The following is a 19,567-nucleotide window of genomic DNA, read 5'->3' as shown; positions in this document are numbered from 1 at the left end:
TAATAGGCCTTGTACCTGTATAATCAGGGAGAGCAAGGCATATAATATCCAGCCTACAAATGTTTCTATATGCAACAAGCAAATGGTTTGTTTGTTGTTATGGGCAGCACAGGGGAAGACAATGGGGTATAACTGGCAAAGGCACCTATGCAGAAGGAGGACTGCTGTGCCAACCTGCACCTTTCTTAATTTATTTTTTTGGAAGGGTGGAATATTTTTTGGGCCAAAATCTCATTCCCTACCCCCTTTTCCTCCCATCTCCGCAAAAAAAAGTGAGTCCTGCCAAAGCCTCCATTACACAATGGCAAGAGGTTTGCACCGCTGACCCCTAACCAGCTGCATTCAGCCTCAGAACATCTCTCTCTGCTGGAAATGTAAAGGCCTTTTAGTGATCAAGCTAGTGTGCATTCAGGAGGAGTCGCTGCAGGAAGAGCCCGATGCGCTTTGTTTCTCTGGCCTTTCTTCACAGAAAGATTAATCGTCTGTGAAATGGAAACGGCAAACAGCTAGTGACACAAAGTGATCCCTTCAAGCCTTCGCTGATCAGTTTTCCCGTTGTACATCTCCGAGCCGCATGTGGTTAGGTCCTCTGTACAAGCAGGTGTTAAAAAGGCGCCCGCGCGGAGGGGTCAAGCCAGCTTCTCCAAACTGAGAGTGCATTTTTAAGAGCTTAGGTGCTGACAAAGTATAGGAAACATTTAAGGGTGCTGCTCACAAACACAAAACAAGGGCTTCACGCCTCGGGCAAAAATAATTTAATTGGACTCATTCAAACATAAGACACTGCATGGCTTATTAAAGTTACAATAAAGACAAAGCCGTTCTAAACTGTAAATAACCATCATGCTTATAGGCGTTGCTTTTTTTTTTCTGTAGAAATGAAAACAGGAAAATAAAAAGGCCAAAAAAAAAAAAAAATTCCAATAGCATAGCTAATTTGTTCCACTCCGGGGAGAGCGACTCCCCGCTGTTTTTAACAAGTAAGGGGGATTGCTGAAACTTTTTAATGAAATCCGGCGTGCTCGGCCTAAACGCATAATCAGTTTTTACTCCCTTCTGTCGCAAATTTTGACTCACAAGGAAAAAAAATGTTTTAAAAGTGGCTAATGTAACAGGGTTTCCAACAAGGAGAAGATCAAAGTGCTATATTACAAATGCATTATGATTAAGAAAGCACTGTGCAGCCTTGCTATTAAATGTTCTTTAAACCCTAAAAGGCTTCCCATAGATCTCCCTTGGCACTGCATATACAACCTTTGACAAGTAATGTAGACCATTTTTATTCATTGCCTAAAATTGTAGGCAATTATGTGCGTCACACTGGCCACCTGCAAATTCTGAATGCCTGCTCTGGTTGTCAGTGCAAGGGGGGGAAAAAAATCCTAATGTCGGAGGGGATTAATCTATGGGGAGAGAGTCCTCCTTAATAGCTTCAGCAGGTGAAATGGCCCAGCTGGTAACTGCGATGAGTGGCCAGAAGTAAGCTTATGTACAGACATGCAACAAAATATCACATATGGGAAATGATTTATAAAATACGCTCATATGTACAGAACGGCCCAGCCTTGGGTTCCTACACAGCATTACATTTAAGAAATATGGAACTCTCCAAACCGCCAGCACTTACCAATAAAGAATTTACATTTGGATTAAGTTTAATACCTGCATTTGTTTTTAAAGGCAAACGCCTTATTTATCTGAAATACATGTGCGTGATCAGAATATGAAGCTGTGAAGGAATTTTCTGTGATATTTACACTCTTTAAAGGCTGAAGCTCTGGCAGGGATAAGAATGGGGATGATGGGCTGGACCCATCCCATTCATGGCAGTAGGGCACCTTACAGTCAAAGATTTATCCCTAAGTGGGGACAGGTGCATTTGAGGTGTACATTTTAGGTCTGCCAGATATTACTTTGAATAAACTGGCTTCTCAGCAGACAAAACACGTTCTACGTTTAATTTTAGGCTTCCTCTCACTGCAAATTCTGATTACCAGTATCCTCTGGATAACCGATTCAATTGATGGGTCATCATATCTTTGGGCATGCAATAGAATGGTCTATTCCTAGCAACCTTTCAATTAGTCTTTATTCATTTTTTAAAACTGTTTTTGAAAAATCAGTCCTCTTTTTCTGCCTCTTTCCAGCTTTCAAATATGGGTCATTAACCCTGGCAACCAAAAGAGTATTTCTTGGTAAGGCTGCAGTTTTATTGTTACTTTTTATTACTTATCTTTCTGTCTTTTCTGTCACTCAAACCACTGTCTGGTTGCTAGTGTAAACAAGACCCTAGCAACCTAGCTGCTAAACTAAAAAAATAAAAATAAAAAAAGGAAAGACAATGCAAATTGTCTAATTAATAGTCAACTACTAGACCAATGTTCCCTCTAAGCTGTGCATTTGTGAGAGCGCACACATTTTGACAGCAGCAACCACAACAGATTGTGGCATTCATAAAGAATTTAGTATGAAAACACCACATTTTGTATTTATTCTAACCTGAGCATACAGTTTAAAAAAATGTTCACATAAAATGCGTATACAACAGAGGAAAGCTGGTCAAAGCGTTTATTCACAGGCTGAGAATCAGCTGTAAATGAAACAAACCCAAGAATAAGGTGCAACCTGACCATTCCTAGTTATTAAGTAAAATGTAATCTATAAAAAAGCTTTCGCTCATTGTTCTAAAAATCTGTCACCAAAAAGGAAAATCACCATTGAGCTGGAATCAACCAGTGCCCTCAGGATTGCTGTTTACCTTTACAGTCCATGCTTTACCACTGAGTTATCGAAGGGATCGCCATTCCAGGTTTCTCAGAGAGGCTCTGCCTACAATTATTATCTTTCTATAAGATTGGCATCAAGCATCATTTTTATGGGCCAGGGTGGCATTACTTAGCCCCCAGGGGGGAAAAGGCAGATATAGTTTATACAAGAGCAGTGGGCAGCTCCATGCTGATTTAAGATCAGAGCTCTGTGCAGGCAGTCAGGTTCTGCTACAGGCTTTGCGCACGTGGCCATTATAGTGCTGAAACAGGAAAGAGCCTCCCATAAACTGTAGCCACAAAGTAGGCAGCATAGAATTGTCACGAATGTCACTGTACTCCGTCAGATAAAACCTGAAATGAAACCAGGAGCTCTGCCTCAAAGAATGGGAAACAGCAAAGACAATTTAGGGGTATTTGCTAATGTTCAATTTTTTATCACGATTTTGCACATTTGAGCAAAAATATGATTTTCTTGCTGAAAAAAAATATTTTTTATACCATTATGCAACAAAACCACAACACATCTGAAAGAAAAAATACGCCATTTTAAACTTGTTGAGATTGTGTAGAAGTCAATGGCAGGAGGTGCTTTTTGGTTTTAGAGGTTCTTGGGTATTCTAAACTCTAAAACCACAAAAATCCAAATGTTGATAAATGCCCCCACTTATACTTTTGGACAAAATTTTACCATGTGCATTTTGCATGTAGGAAGGCAATGTTCTCCTGGCACAAATGTTCCCTTTAAGCTGTGCACACAAACACATTTTTAGGCCACTGCACACAACAAATTGTGGTGCATACAAAGAATTTTGCACTAAAACATTTTGTATTTATTCTGACCTGAGCATGGGTTTAAAACAGGGGTGGGCAAACTACGGCCCGCGGGCCACATCCGGCCCCTTGGCCTTTTTAATCCGGCCCGCCGACGACATTGTGTCATTGGCGTGCCGGAATTAAAGAGACGAAGGGGGCGTAACGCTGGCCTGGCCCTGCCCGCCCTGGCCCCGTCCGGCCCGGGGGTGAGTAAATGTGGCCCGTGAGCCAAAAAGTTTGCCCACCCCTGGTTTAAAACATGCACAAAAAATAATTTATCTGTACACATAGCCAAGAAGGAATTAGAGGGAACATTGACACTACATCATAACGCAATCTGATTTAAAGGTAAAGAACCCCTTTAAAGGGGCAGTACAGCCTTGGTCAACATAAGCTCAATGAAAAGGCTTCCACTGAACATACTTTTTGCCTATTATTTTAATCACAAAAAAATCCATGTTTTTTTTTTTCTTTCTTGGGCTAAACAGAGCAAGGCAACAGACACAAGCTCTATTCACTGAACTCATATTGAACCAGTGGGTGTACTGCCCCTTTAAATCATGTCATGATACTAAAGTCTCCATGTAGTTCTGGTCAAAACACCAAACAATGAAGCCTGAGCTTTGAAGCTGGATGAAGTTCATTCAGTACTTTTAGTACAGGTGGAGCACTACTAATTTAAAGAAGTAAAACAGAAAACAACTAGAAAAGCCAGTATTTGTGGTACACTGAGAATTAAACGTTTTGTAAAACCTAAAGGTAAAGCTAAAGGTAAAAAGGTTAAAGGTAAACAAATCAAAAAAGATATCAGATTACATTCAACTTCATTTTTATTTTGGTCATGAATAGGCATTACATGCCTTTGTGTTTCTAAAATTTCTTCAATGAATTGGTTGCAACCTAAAAAACGGGCATGTTAATGCAGCCTCAGTGGGTAACAAAACAATTGTTTATACATATTTAGTAGGTTCCCAGGACATAAAGGGTGGGAAACTCACACATTTGTCCAAGTGCTCTCTCTAAACCGAAAAAAGGAACATTCTGTAATAAAACACTTTACAGCCTATTAAATATGTCACTTGCCATAAATGTTCACCTATCTGACACGGAATAATCTCAGGCATCAACAAGATAACCTTAAAAAGCGATCTGAACATTACGTTGAGAGAGGACTTGTAGAAGCTCTTTCATTAGCTCATCACCGTGACCCGAGGTTGGAGGCACAGAAAGCATCTCCTCTCTAATGATTTTAAGTACAATGGCCTTTGACCAGTGATCACGTTAAAACACAGAAAGAATAATGAACTTCTTATGCATTTTAGCTGGTTATAAATAAAAAAAAAAAAAAAAGACTATGTAGGAACAAACAAAGGCATAGACAAGAACAAAAGCTCCTGGTGGGTATTGGGGAAACTACAAAGAATGGGGTGGTAAAAAAATGGTAGAGGTGCCACAGAAAAGGGGCCTGAGCAGCAATAGGGAGGTGGACAAAAGGCCAGAGATAAACTATATTTAGAGCAGGCAGGGCTGGAACTAGGAGTAGGCAGAAGAGGCAGCTGCCTAGGGCACAACAGTGAGGGGCTGCTAGGCAGGTACCTCTGTTGCCAACTCCCTAGTCCCCCCAACATTTGATTTCGCGGCACTCCTTCCCTGAGCAGTGTCTATGCACCTTGCCCGCCGTGGTCCCCACTCTAAGGCATCCCCTAGTGTGCGTGCGTTCGTTATATAATGTCCAGTTCCTGCCAACTTTGCAATTGTCTTCATTTTTCATTTTTGATAATAACAGCTGCTGAAATACCAAACTAAAGAATTGCTGAACAAAATGCTAAATACCAATAGCAAGTTGTCTGAGGATATCGCTGTCTACATCAAATTAAAAGTTGTGAACTAGCCATTTCCGACTTGGAAATAGAGAGATATGGCTTATGTCATATAGAGCATTTATTTGCCCAGAACTTGTACAAGGCAACTAGTAAATGCCAGGGAAGACTATACTTAATGGATGCTCATGGGTGGACTTTTAACAAGGCCCTTGCACAACTCCTCACAGAACCTATAAATACAATATTGCTGAAAGCCACATTGCTACACTGAATGGTTGCTGGATTAACTGGCAACCAGAATTAGTGGCCCTGTTGAGATCTCATACAGTCATTGGCTCTTTTGCTGGCTGTCACTTTCTCCTTATAGGAACAAGAGTTATAGGAACTACTATCACCTGGGGTGATATCAGCCTAAGCACAGCCATAGAGAAACAAGAACTCCGAAAATACAAATACCCCAAAAATGCAGGAGTTATTACTTACATATTCTGGTTTTAACTTTTTGTCACCGCCTCTTACTGCCACTTTCTCAAGCTTATCAAGAGCAGCAATGATCATTTCTTCATCCTTCAGCCGCAGTTCTTCGTGTATGATCTCAATGTCACGTACAGGGTTGACGCTTCCTTCAACGTGGATGATATCATCATCATCAAAAGCACCTATGGCACAAAGTAACAAGAAAGCATGATAAAGAGAAAGAAACATGCATATCAAAAATAGAATTTTTAACTATTCCTTATTTCATTTACACAGGTTTAAATGGCCTGAAGTGATCAATAGCCTTGAATTGAAGAGGTACCTATGAGCGGTCAGCCACAGGCTATTATATAGGTATAGGATCTATTATACATAATGCCTGGGATCTGGCATTTTCTGGATAAGAGATCTTCCATAATTTGGATTTCCATACCTTTAACTCTGCAAAAAATAATTTAAAAAATAATTTACAAAGAAAGAGGAAATCTTTTTCAGAATTATTTGCTTAAAATGGACCTTATGGGAGATGGCCTTCCCATAAGTTAAGAGCTTTTTGGAAAAGGGGTATGTATGTATGTATGTATGTATGTAAGGTAAGAATATTTTAAAAATCAATATAATTTTCCTCCACCTATATGCATAATATACTATTATAATATGAATATTACCATATTTATATATGAGTATTGGCTGCAAAATTACTCTGAGCTCATGGCTCATGGGCCGAGCTGGTGGTTTTATTTACAAGTTGTGACCTTTAAGGATCACTTGTCAATTAGCGACTCTTTATTCTCTAGATCTTAAAGGAGAAGGAAAGGCTAAGTCACTTGGGGGTGCCAAAATGTTAAGCACCCCCAAGTGACTTAGATCGCTTACCTTGTACCCTGGGCTGGTGCCCCTGTTAGGAGAAAAAAGCACCAGCCCAGGGTACCTGTAGGAAGCGCTTCCTCCTTCCTCTCTCTTCTCCCGGCGAAATCCGTCGGCCGGCGCATGCGCAGTACAGTAAAAAGCCGACTGTTTTTTAAGTTCGGCTTTTCACTCTACTGCGCATGCGCGTGCGCCGCTACAGGAAGGAGGAAGCGATCGCTGCTACCCCGGGCTGGTGCTGTTCTCTCCGTACAGGGGCACCAGCCCGGGGTATGAGGTGAGCGATCTAAGTCACTTGGGGGTGCCTAACATTTTGGCACCCCCAAGTGACTTAGCCTTTCCTTCTCCTTTAATAAATAAGTTAATTGTTAATTTTTAGTTTGGGGAGGCCAATAAACACCCAATACAACACAGACTGCATTAAACTGTCCTAGACATGGCAAGGAGTGTGGTTATTGGTATGTAGGCAAGTTACAGATAGGGGCCCATTTATCAAAGTACATACTGTGCATATTTTTTGCAACTTTTTCGTACTTTGCAACAAAAAGCATGACAATTTGTGCGACAAAATAGTATTTGTCGCGCCAAGTACGAAAGTTTCGGATTCACTCAAGCTTCGGTGTTGTGACTTTCCTTGGGCCAGGTTGGAGCTGCAGAGTTCTTTTGAGTCCTATGGGAGGCTTCCAAAAACACACACAGAAGGATCAAAGTCAGAAAGGTTTTCCCGCCGTTTACGATCATTCTGATACAAAAGTTCCATGACTTTTTGATTGCCAACACAATATTATTGTGACTAATACGATTTTTTCGTAAACATTTTCGTGACATTTCCAATCATCGGAAATTATCGTATCTAATCCGAATTTTACCCATTTCGGGATTCAAACTCGTACTGATGAATCAGCCCCATAGAGGGTATAATGACCTGGAAGGGTGGGATTTAAACCTTTTGATACAAAAAAACCCCACTTTTTAAACATCATCCTATAAAATGTATTTAAGAAAAAAAAGCATTGCGCCTACGCCAGCAAAAAGAAAAAATGTATTTCATGTTCTATGGAAGAGGGCCCTCTTGTATTGATCAATATTAGTATGTAATCTCTATGTTATAAACCTTATTGTTTAGTACTGTGGACTATCTTGCCGCTATATAAATACACAATAATAATAATTCAATATTTGCAAGAGGATTAGGGGTGGTAAAGAGTATTGAGGAGCTAGTATTGGCATTTATCTAGTATTGGCATTTAGGGATCCGGTGGACTAAAATTCTTATTCTGAGTGACACAGAAGCAAATGGAGCAGGTCGTACAGCAGCACCAGCATTACCATCTTGCTTGCCCTCCCCCAGCTGAAATTCTTGGGGGGGGTCAGACCTGGATGTGAGTAAGGTGTATAAAGGCACTTAATGTCCATTGATATAAAAGATGATGATAATGAGAATGGAGCTGTCAGGGGGGAAAAGTGCATTTGTATTAAATTGCAGTTGGTAATCATGTTCTGCAGTGCTGAATTTACACTAAATGCTATGCTATACAGCAATTAGGCAGCGCTCAATGAATTTAAATTAAAGAGGCACCTATGAGCTGTCAGCCACTCTGCAGCAATTCATCTCTAAGCTGAAAACTGCATTTGTGCTGTAAATATTTAGCATAACATATCAAATACCCTTCCTTTGGGGAACAATTCTCCGTCAGGAGCAGTTATATCCAGGGGTTTCATCATTTCTTACATATAATATCCGATGCTTTATGGCTGGAAAAAATGTATGGGCAACGGAATATGTGCAAATGTTTCACTGCATTTACTGGTGCAAAATAAGTTATGAATGGTCCTAAACACACAATATTCAGAAAAGAAGGCCGTTCAGAAAACTAGTGTGTGACCAGAAATACTAAGGAAAAAATAGGGGAAAATAACATTGCAGTTATATCTGAATAATACACCAATTGTTTCCATATAGTGGGGGTCATTTATTCACTAAGGGCAGATTTATCAAAATGTGAGTTTAGAACTTAATGCATAAAAACTCACCCACATTCGATTCATTCCTATGGGATTTTTAAAAGCATATTTATCAATGGGTGAAAGTTAGAGACACCATTTGATAAATAAGAATGAAGAGAACGTGGGTGAGTTTTTATGCAATAAGCTCTAAACTAACATTTTGATAAATGCGATGGGATCTGCTATCCAGAAACTCCTTATTATGTAAAAATCCCTTATGTGGAAAACCCCAGGCCCCAAGCCTGTGCTACATGTTTAAACCATTTTATAATAAAACATTGAAGAAAAAAAATAATAATAATAAAATGTCATCCAGCTTGTAGCTCTTGCAGGTACACGTCTGGCCCATGGGCCTCCAGTTGGACAGCCCTGCTTTAGGATAAGTATTTCACTTCTCTCACATCTATCCATTTATATGGAGTCTGTTGCATTCAGTAAGATACAATTGCCATTGCTTCTTTTTCCTTTAACAGCAGATCGGGGTCGCTTCAAAATCGTGACCCACCCCATGACACGACTATTATAAGTAATTGACCTGACACACGCAGATTGGCTAACCTCCGTAGTGCCATACACAATTGTGTGGCGAGCCCTCTCTATAGTCATGTGACAGAAATAATTTTTAAGGGAAACATGCTGCACCTTCGGGACAAATTGATATGCCAATTTAGGCTTTAGTAAATGTCCACTGCCTGCCACCATCTAATGGCTCATTGGGCTGTCACTTCTCAGAATTGCTACCATCAGTGAAGGCATAGCTGGGGTAGGGGAAACAGCCTTAATTAGGATAGGCACATCATGTAAGCAGCCATCTATAAAGTCAATGAAGAGAATTTCAAAACACATTTACTAACAATGACAAATTGCCTGTGTCTGGTATAGCCATTTTACTGGGAAAAGCCTTGGTAATATTCTCACTTTGTCCCTTATCTATTTCTGAAACAAATTCTCACTCATTGTTCAACATTCTTTCCCCTTAGAATGTTTTAATAAAAATAATGCAAAAATATTATAGAGTATGGTTAATCGCCCGTTTTACTCTGTATGGGGAAATGGCTATAAACTGCCATTGCCAATTGCTATTAGCAATGAAATGAATTTAATAGTGGAACTTTCTATAAATATATTTACAATGTTTTTTTATCAGTTCAATCCCTGAGTGGAGCTAACAATTTAATTTCCCATATGAACACAATCAAGCCAACCAAATTACAGGTAAGGGATCACTTATCCGGAAACCCATTATCCAGAAAGTTCCGAATTACGGAAAGGCCATCTTCCATAGACTCCATTATAAGCAAATAATTCTAAGTTTTTCAAAAATTATTTCCTTTTTGATGATTCCTCTGTAATAATAAAACAGTACCTTGAACTTGATCCCAACTAAGATATAATTAATCCTTATTGGAGGCAAAACAATCCTTTTGGGTTTATTAAATATTTAAATGATTTTAAGCAGTCTTAAGTTGTGAAGATCCAAATTACAGAAAGATCCCTTATCCAGAAAACCCCAGGTCCCGAGCATTCTGGATAATGGGTCCCATACCTGTACCAGTATGTTTGTAGGACTGCAACTGGAATCCACACAAACACAAATTCTCCAGGCAAGCTGTGCTCTGGTCAGATTTAAATATACAACACCAGTGCCACCATGTTCTACTTACCTGCCCAGAGTATAGGGCATGTTCACTTACTTAGACGCAGTGTGCAAAGTGTAATTTCGAGTGCAACTGCCATGATTCCTCCCCCCCCCCCCCCAACAATGCAGTGTTTTTTTCCCAGAATTACAGCATCACTGTGATTTGAACATTGGTGCTGTCATTTACAGTGTTTGCCGTGCAAGTGACATGTGTCTCTCACACAGGCCTGTACCTATTGACACAAGGTGCAGAGGGAACCCTGGAACTACTGCCTCTTCAGGGGTGAAGGAAGCACCAGGGGTGATGGTAGCATCTATATGCGCAGCAGCACCCGATTTGGAACAGAATGCAGGAAGGACTGCGCAGCACCAAGCGCAACCACGTAGGAAAGGACAAAGGGCGAATTTTGGCACGCAACTGACAGCAGGGAAAAGCACATGTTGCCTACTGCCGAAAACTGCTGGGAAAAGCCCAAGTTGTCTCATGAGGAAACTTCGGGCGACTTCAGGAAAACCAAAGAAATACGTATGCCATCCTATCAGTGATTCATATTCTTGCTAGTGGAAATGCATTTCAGAGAGATTAGTTGTCTGCGGCAGCAAAGAATTATCATGGTTAACCCAGTAAGCCAGTGCCCTATTGGGTTTTTTTTTTTATTTTCAAGCAATTTATGACTCGCTCACAGCCAAAACAAATGCCAGCACCCAGTAAGCATGTCTCACTATACAAAGGGGTCTATTCTGATAACCTGTGAATAACCCAGGCTGTGGACTTGGTCCAGCCTTGGACTCCCTTCTCATTTTATGGCACCTCCCATTTCAAGTACCTATTGCTTCAAACTCCATTACTCGGACTTCACAGCCCTGTGAATAATGCCAAATTCTATTTTCAGAAATATCCGAATACATGTTTATGTGGTGGTTGCATCTTACACAGAGGTGCATATGGCATCTATACTGCCCCAAGCGCTATAGATGCCTCTCCAGAAATACATACATACAATCATAAAAAGATACCGTGCAAAACAGGACACTAATGCACACAATTTGTGCGTAAAAACAGTAATCAAATGTTCTATGATGTATTTATCCTGTTTATTGATTTTAGGTAATCTGCTTCTTGCTGCCTGAGTTTTTCCCACTGACTTGAAGGTTGTGTAAAATGATGGTGTAAATTACAGTGATCAGGCAGCATAAAAGGAAATACACCCCAATATAAACTGATATTAGTACTAGAATACATTTGAGGGCATAAAAAGTGTATTCAGACTAAAGCTGAATACTAGATGGAGCAACAAGAATGAAACAGGACTATGTAGTTAAGATATTTAAAGGGACATTAAAAAAGAAAGTGGTTTAGTTGGGCGTTAGACCAAACCTCTGTGCAAAATCTCAGTTCCTGGGGTAAAGGAATATATTGCCACAATGTAACCTTTAACCATGAGTCCCTATTGTCTAGCAGTCAAGTCCTTACTGGACTGTTTGTAGCAATAAAAATAAAAAGAAAGAATAGCAACAATAAAGAAAAAAAGATACCTCCTTGCCAAAAATGACTACCAGCGTACGCATGACTCCCAAGCAGTAGTAGTTTCCAAGGGAAACTAGGGTTGGACTGAAATCATCTGGCAGACCTCTCCCCCTTGCCTCAATCTACTTTATCGCTGTGGTTCTGACGGTGATTAGATAATGAACCACTCAGACACACAATTTACACAGCAGCTAATTTCAGCGGCCTGATTTGAGGGTATGGTTTTTAGGGGGCCATCAAAGAAGCGGAGGAAGGTGCATTTGTCATAGATGAGTGACAAGTATTCACACGATCAGAAGGAAATGTTGCTGGCCCTTATTAGGAGCACATGCTATTAACACACATTTAGGGTGCAGCCAAAGCCATAATTTGAAATTGGCAACTAGAAGCACAAGGGTAGAGCAGGCGAGATATTACTGAAGTGTGTGTGTGCTGACTTTATGCACTTTACATGACATAGTGGGGCAACATTAACACGATATTATGCAATTATCCAAACTAAAGGGGACATTACGGATTATATTGGTGCAAGCACAGTTTATATCCATGAACAGTCAAAGAAAAAGATTATAAGTCCAGTAATAACACCCTACAACTAGGAAAATAGGGAAGGAGACTGGTATAGATTTCATTTGTATATCTGCTGACAACAAATATAAATATATATATTACACAAGAGTCATGACTATTCTGTACATTATATCCTTAGAATACACAAGAGACATGAATATCCTGTAAATTGTATTCTTATAAACAGTGTTTAGGGATGTCATCAGTTATAACTGGTGCTTAGTGATGTAATTTCTATCACACGACTCACTGAATTTGTGTGCCCCCCCTCATTGAAATATATGAAGATATTAGAAGTTATCTCAGAGTTCTATGTCCTGGAAGGCCTTGTGCCTTTATATGATTATGGAACACCTCGATGACTTATAATGTGCTTATATTTTACAATAGGGGGTAGTTTACTTACTATATATAATCGATGCTTAGTGATGTCATCAGTTCTAATCTAATCAGTGCTTAGTAATGTAATTTGTGTCACACATGTTAGGGTTATCAAGAAAGAAAAAAAACGAACAGTAACTGCCAGCACCCCCCCCCCCCCCCCCATTCCCCACCCAATCTGTCAAGATTACATTTATGTTCCATTCTAATACCTGGACCAGTTCCAAGTGAGCTGAGCAAAACCACAAACTACTCTGTAAGTTAGCCGATTATCATAGAAGAGCTTTGGGAGAAGATATCAAGGACTGTGGGGCAAAAAAATGTGCATTGTATTCAAGATGTGTTAGAAATCTTGGTTAACAGAAAGGTTGAAATATATTGCCACAACACCTTGTCGCCTTGCTATTGTGTTTCATGCACATCCATAACAACATATTGTCATTCATCCCAAATTGTAACCCAACCGGTGTTCAGGCTGGTATCCAAATTACCTGCTGGGACCCCCTGGGGTATGAGCAGCCCCCACTGTCTGGGAACCACTGTCGAAAACAGTTAACTTTCTCCCACTCAAGAAGTGTCCAAGCTTGCAACATGTACCTCAAAGCCTTCCTATCAACTAAAGCAGAGTTTCAACTTTATTAGCAAAGAAAGCCCTGCTAAATCATACCAGTATGGATGTTCTATTAAAATTCCCATAAAAAAAAAGTAGCTGGGGAAAGGTAGTGCTTATTTTATAATGATATCTGCCACACATTCACTCTCATCTACCGCAAGGTTAATAACCCTGATTGTTACATATATAAATTCATGACAGAGCCCTCTAACCATACAAAGGTATAAGGCTGTTCTTGCATCACTTTAAACAAGTGACATCACTTATCAACAATTATAATATATACATCATTAGGCATTATTTATAAGCATATATTTTACAGACTTTTGTTTATTATAAACACCTTCCTTTTCCGGCCCTCTTCGAGAAAATATTTATTTAAAATGTTGTGTGACTCAGACGATTTCTAAGGATCTTTGTCTCATCTACACAACCCCAAGATTTGCCTCAGCAAGGCAAGAAACATGTTCTACCCATGTCAAGATCTGATGACTGTATGTTATGTATTCATCTGAACAGAACCACTACACTTAGTTGCAGGCTATCATCAACCAATTCATTCTCTTGCTTGAAATCAAGTCATCCAATTACTCCTCGACTAATCAAGGCTGTTTTGGCTTTTGCTTTTTTTCAAAGGTACTCAACAGCATAAACAGTTCACTTACAAGAAATGGAAAGGGGCTAATCAGCAGAATTATTGTTTTGCTGCTGTAATTTGTGGTATTTAAATGTAGGTGCTGATTGGACTTTAAGTTTTATAATATTGCATACAAAACTAGCTGATACAAACGTGAGGCGGTCTTTGACGGCCTCCAGCTAGGAAGGCCATTTAATTAAATACAGGAGCTGAAATGGTGGAGAAACTCGTCTAAATCCCACACAAGCATCCTGTAGGAAATACAATAAATCCCGAATAAGAAATGTAATCTCATTTACAGAGGAAATAATTCATATTAAGATTAAAATGAAAAAAACTGGTTAATATTAAACAAAAGGGCCCCTTTGCATTGCTAGCCCATTTCTCCTAAACAGGTTAACACCTTACGTCTACTAAAAAAAATGATTTCAACATTAAACAAACCCAATAGGACTGTTTTGGTTCCAATAAGGATTTATTATATCTTAATCTGGCCATACACGAACCAATGAAATCGATTTTCGGACCATGTGTGGGCTCTGAATTATCGTCCCAATAATTTTTGTACCATGGTGATCAGCCATTTAGTTGATCAGCCAGGTTAGAAATTTTGGTTGGAAAATGATAAAATCTGTGCATGTATTGTGTATCTGACAAAAGCCTTGGGACCTACAAGGAAGTCACTTCTGTACGATTTGGTGTCTGCCAATAATTTCATGTTCAGAACATCCTGATTTGTATTTTAAAGGGCTTTACCCTACAATTTCAGTTTGAATGTTAGTTTCAGATTGTTGCACTTAATTGTATGACCGATATTCGAACGTTCTTCAGAAGAAGACTAAAAACGTGTATGGCCACCATTAGTTGTGATCAAGGTACTGTTTTATTTTTACAGGGAAATCAGTTTAAAAGTTGAATTACTTGAGCTAAATAGAGCCTATTGGAGGTGGCCTTACCATAATTCGGAGCTTTCTGGATCACAGGTTTCTGGATAACAGATCCTATACTGTATCACTGCAAGCAGAGGTAACTAAAGTGTCCTATGTTCCATCAGCCTAAGGAAGTTTTTGCAAAGGGCAATGACTTATGAGGAGATTAGTCATACCACAATTATCTCCTCTAGCGGTGGCTTTCCCACCAGTGACAATGTAAATCACTGCTAGGAAAACATATGAAGTTACCTGGCGAGGAAATTCTGGGTGAATTTGGAAAGCCAAAGCAATGCATGTTTTCCCAGCAGCGATATACATTGTTGGCAATGGGAAAGCATTCGGCAAAGATTATTCGCCCCTGCTAGACGAGATTAATTGCACTATGGCTCATGGCCCACGTGGAGATTAATCATCTGCAGTAAATCTCTGCTACTGTGGGTGACTTATCTCCCAGATATGCCTTTCCATTACCAATAAAGTGAATCGCCAGTGGAAAGGCATATGCATTGCTTCATTTTCTAAAGTCACATCAAGTTGCCTGCAGGAGGAAACTTTGTACAACTTCGGAAAAACAAAGTGACATGTATGCCTTTTTACCGGTTATTCACTTTGATGCCGGTGGAGAGGCATTTTGGGGAGATTAGTTGCCTGCAGTAGTAAATATTTAACTGCAGGCGGCTAATCTCCCTTTCGGATTTCGGTTTATTTTCTGTACTAGAAATTCATAGTGAAGTTTCATAGAAGTTTATGAATTCAATCATGTTGTCTTACATCTGTAACCCTAAGGGCAGTGGGACACGGGGAGATTAGTTGCCTGCGATAAATCTTCACTATTGTGGTCAACTTATCTCCCTGTCATGCCATCCCACTAGCAAAAATGTAATCACTGGTGGGATGGCATACGCATCGCTTTGGTTTTCTGAAGTTGCACAAAGTTTCCTCCTTGGCACTGCTTAAGTCCCTACTGAGGCCTGAACCTAATAAGCACTTATATTTGCCTATTTGTAGCTGTAAGTTACCCTCCCATATAGATTGTAAGCTCTACGGGGCAGGGACCTCCATCCTCTTGTGTCTTTGACTGTTAACTTATTGCAACTGTAACTGTATCTTGTATTTATTGTTGTACTTTGTATTTATCTATTATCTTATTAACCCCCTGTTTGTATTAATGTATTCTACTGTACAGCGCTGCGTACATAAGTAGCGCTTTATAAATAAAAATATACATACATAAGCTTGAAAACCACTTTCCCTAGGACACTGAGGAAACTCAGTAGCTGCTACTTGCCAGTGGCTCGTGAGCATGTTGCTCCCCAACCCCTTGGATGTTGCTCTCAGTGCCCCCAAACCAGGTAGTTATTTCTGAATTCCTGACTTGGTGGCAAGTTTCGGTTGAATAAAAAAAACATTTACTACCAAATAAAGCCTCCTGTAAGCTGATAGTGTGCTACATAATAGCCAATCTCAGCCCTTATTTGGCACCTCTATGAACTTTTATGATGGTTGTGATGCTCTCCAAGTCTTTTTACATTTGACTGTGACTCACAAGTAAAAAGTTGGGGACCCCTGGTCTATAAAGAGATGCCTCTTCTATGGTATGACCATAGATAACACTGAAACCTGTTTCTAAGCCATTTACAACTAGCTTATATATATTTAATTTCATTCTAGGGTCTAGGGCCTTCCTAATCTCATACTAACACCTAGGAAATTAAGGGCTCTGGCACACGGGGAGATTAGTCGCCCGAGACAAAATCGACTAATCTCCCCGTGTGCCAGAGCCCTAAGACATCATCAACATGTTTGAAAACTGGCAAAACAATACCACATAAAATGTTTCTGTTGTCCTATGCACCTATAAGAACATCACAAAGCTAAAAATCACACAAAGCCATAAAGCTAAATGGCAGGCTCTTTTGTTCTTCTTTAAAGAACCAAATGTCTCTTCATGTGGACACATCTGCTTTGTCAACATAAATAAAAAGACACAAAAGTGAGGAGTTTAGTGCCGTTCTTGGACTGACGTGCATCAACAACACTTGGTGCCTTCTTTACAGCTATGGCAGACACCCCAGCCTTTTAAGTTTTGTCTCCTATAAGCCCTAACTAGTGGTAATCATTTGCCGGGGCTAATTGTGGAGATTTATCTGCTTTTCTCATGCATAGAACGTAGCGATTAAGGCTGAATGGAGATGGTGTGAAGTATAGGTTAAATTGGGTGAAATTAAAGCAAATTACACTTGGATTTGAAATTCTGAATACAGAAACTACAAATGATTTGCCATCTTTGATGATCAGTCTTAAGGCACGCTAAACAAAGGAAAAAGTTCTTCATTTTTAAAAGCCAATAAAAAGCTTCATGTTATAGACAGAAGATTGGAATATGTACATTCTAAATTCTCATGTTTGTAATTTCAGATAAAAACCAGTCTAAATTCTCCAGCAAAAATGCAAAACAAAATAGTAATAACATAGAATTACACAAATTAGCTTATTAGCCTAGCCAAGGTGTATGCAATTATAAAAATCTTTATTATCAATTTAAAATAATATATTTAAGAAAACTAAAAAATATGAAAATAGTGATCTTGTCACTAACCATTCTCTCATAACTGGTGTTCTTCTTCTTTGCAAATGTGCCTGGCAGTGAGGAAGAATACCTTCACCTGGCGTTGGTGCCGGAGCTTCTAGTGTTCCAGGGTACTGCCCTCAGTTTGCCACTGGTAACAGGCAGTGGGGACTAATTTGCAAATGGCACCTTTAAGGTTTTGCAATGCAAAAGCAGCAAAACATTGTAAAATTATTCAACTTTATCAATATGAGTTTAATTGAATAAAGTTTTCCAATTTTGTTTGAATTCAAGTTTTGTAAACTTGAATTTTTCCCAATTTCGAATTTTTTTTTTAGGCTGTTGACCTTGTAAAAATGAATGGAACAATCTGATTTAATCTTGCAACGTAATGCCATAATTTTTCCAATTCTTTTTTTTTTTTTTAAATATGTTAGCAACTGAGAAAAGGAATAAAAAATGAATATATCTGACTCAGGATACTAGGACCATGTACACACGTTATGTACTACAACCTACAGCGTAGAAGGAAACTAGGGTCAATAAGTACAAAAAAAGAGATTGCCAAAGAATTTGCCAGAATTTATGTCCTTTTTATACCAAGCTAATTGTGAGCAGAGACAGAATTCTTTCCCACTCGAGAGGTGAGCCGATGGCTTGGATCATAAAAATGAACCGATTGTTACAAACCATTCAGAAAAAATGCTAACCTGTTTATTGTCCACATGGTGCTCATAAAAAATTTACGTCAATGCATTTCTCTGTAAATATTTCAAAATTGTGTTTAGTAACAAGGTTATTTTGTACTCCAGAAATCAACCAGCTTTGCTATAAATTCAATATTGCTGTTCTTTTTTGCTTGTTTACTCTCTATTAGCCTTTCTTGCTGAGATCGTGGGAATTGACAATCTTCTCATTATGTCTATTTCAATGTACCAAATATATGTGTTGTTTCGATCCTGGGCATATCGCATAGGTTTATACTTCATTTGACTATAATATCTCCCCTCCTGTGAAATCACAGAGAAATATAACAGATAAAAACACGCATTGTTAAGCTGTCACACTAGTGCCGATTTCCATTGCAACCTCCAAAGAAAGGAGTAGAAAATGTGACAAATAGCCCTCTATGGGATTAGGCAAACAAGCAAATATAAAGTAAGGCATTCCCTCTTGAATATAACACCCACACATTCATCACTCCCTGGTAACTGCTGGCAGGGGCTACCTTCTGGGATACAGGCTCACCAGCCAGATCATAAAACCTAGAATCTGGTTACATGCTATTAGGGTCAGGGACCTGTCCAAGTACCTCAGCAGATATGGCTTGAGGCTTATCTACTACCAAACAACAGGCCAGTTGTATAGATAAATACAGCTAAACTTAACTTTTATTGCTAGGAAAATGTTGGTCAGTAATCCCTAACCAGTGGTTGCTTACCAAGCCCTTGGATGTTGCTTCCAGTGGCCTGGGACTGGCATGGAGGCACGTTTTGTTTGCATAAAACCCAGTGTAAAGCCAAACAGAGCCTTCTATAGACTGCCAATGAGCATAGGGGCTACAAAATTATAGCTTATTTTTGCACCCCCAGGGACTTTTTACATGCTTGTGTTGCTCCCCAACACTTTTTCCATTTGAATGTGGCTCACGGGTATAAAAGGTTGGGGATCCCTGACGTTGGTGACACTTGCTATAGTGGGCTGAAAATTCGTTTGGATAATATTCACCAAAGGGTTATGGGAAAACTGCTTACCTTTCCCCTGATCCTATTAAGGTTGGATGATTCCAAATCCTGGACTTCAAAGGGGTGGAGAGGTTTGTACTTCAAATGGCCAGGTAAATGGTTGGCCTGGCCTTACCACCCAAATATGTGATTTTCAAAAGGTTGGGAGGCATAACAATAAGGGGATAATGTAATAATAACACACAAAATTTCATTTAC

General features: G+C 39.4%; 1 protein-coding gene across 1 annotated transcript in view; it reads right to left on the bottom strand.

Moving 5' to 3' along the window:
- Nucleotides 1–19,567, bottom strand: part of ola1 (Obg-like ATPase 1) — a 92,986-nt gene that overhangs the window by 39,215 nt on the left and 34,204 nt on the right. Inside the window, exon 5 of the mRNA NM_001008043.1 lies at nt 5,888–6,063. Coding sequence (NP_001008044.1) covers nt 5,888–6,063 — 176 coding nt within the window. The remainder of the gene's footprint in view (nt 1–5,887; nt 6,064–19,567) is intronic.

Source organism: Xenopus tropicalis, chromosome 9 (assembly GCF_000004195.4).
Source record: "Xenopus tropicalis strain Nigerian chromosome 9, UCB_Xtro_10.0, whole genome shotgun sequence".
Lineage (NCBI taxonomy): Eukaryota > Metazoa > Chordata > Amphibia > Anura > Pipidae > Xenopus > Xenopus tropicalis.
This window is presented reverse-complemented; position numbering and strand designations above follow the sequence as displayed.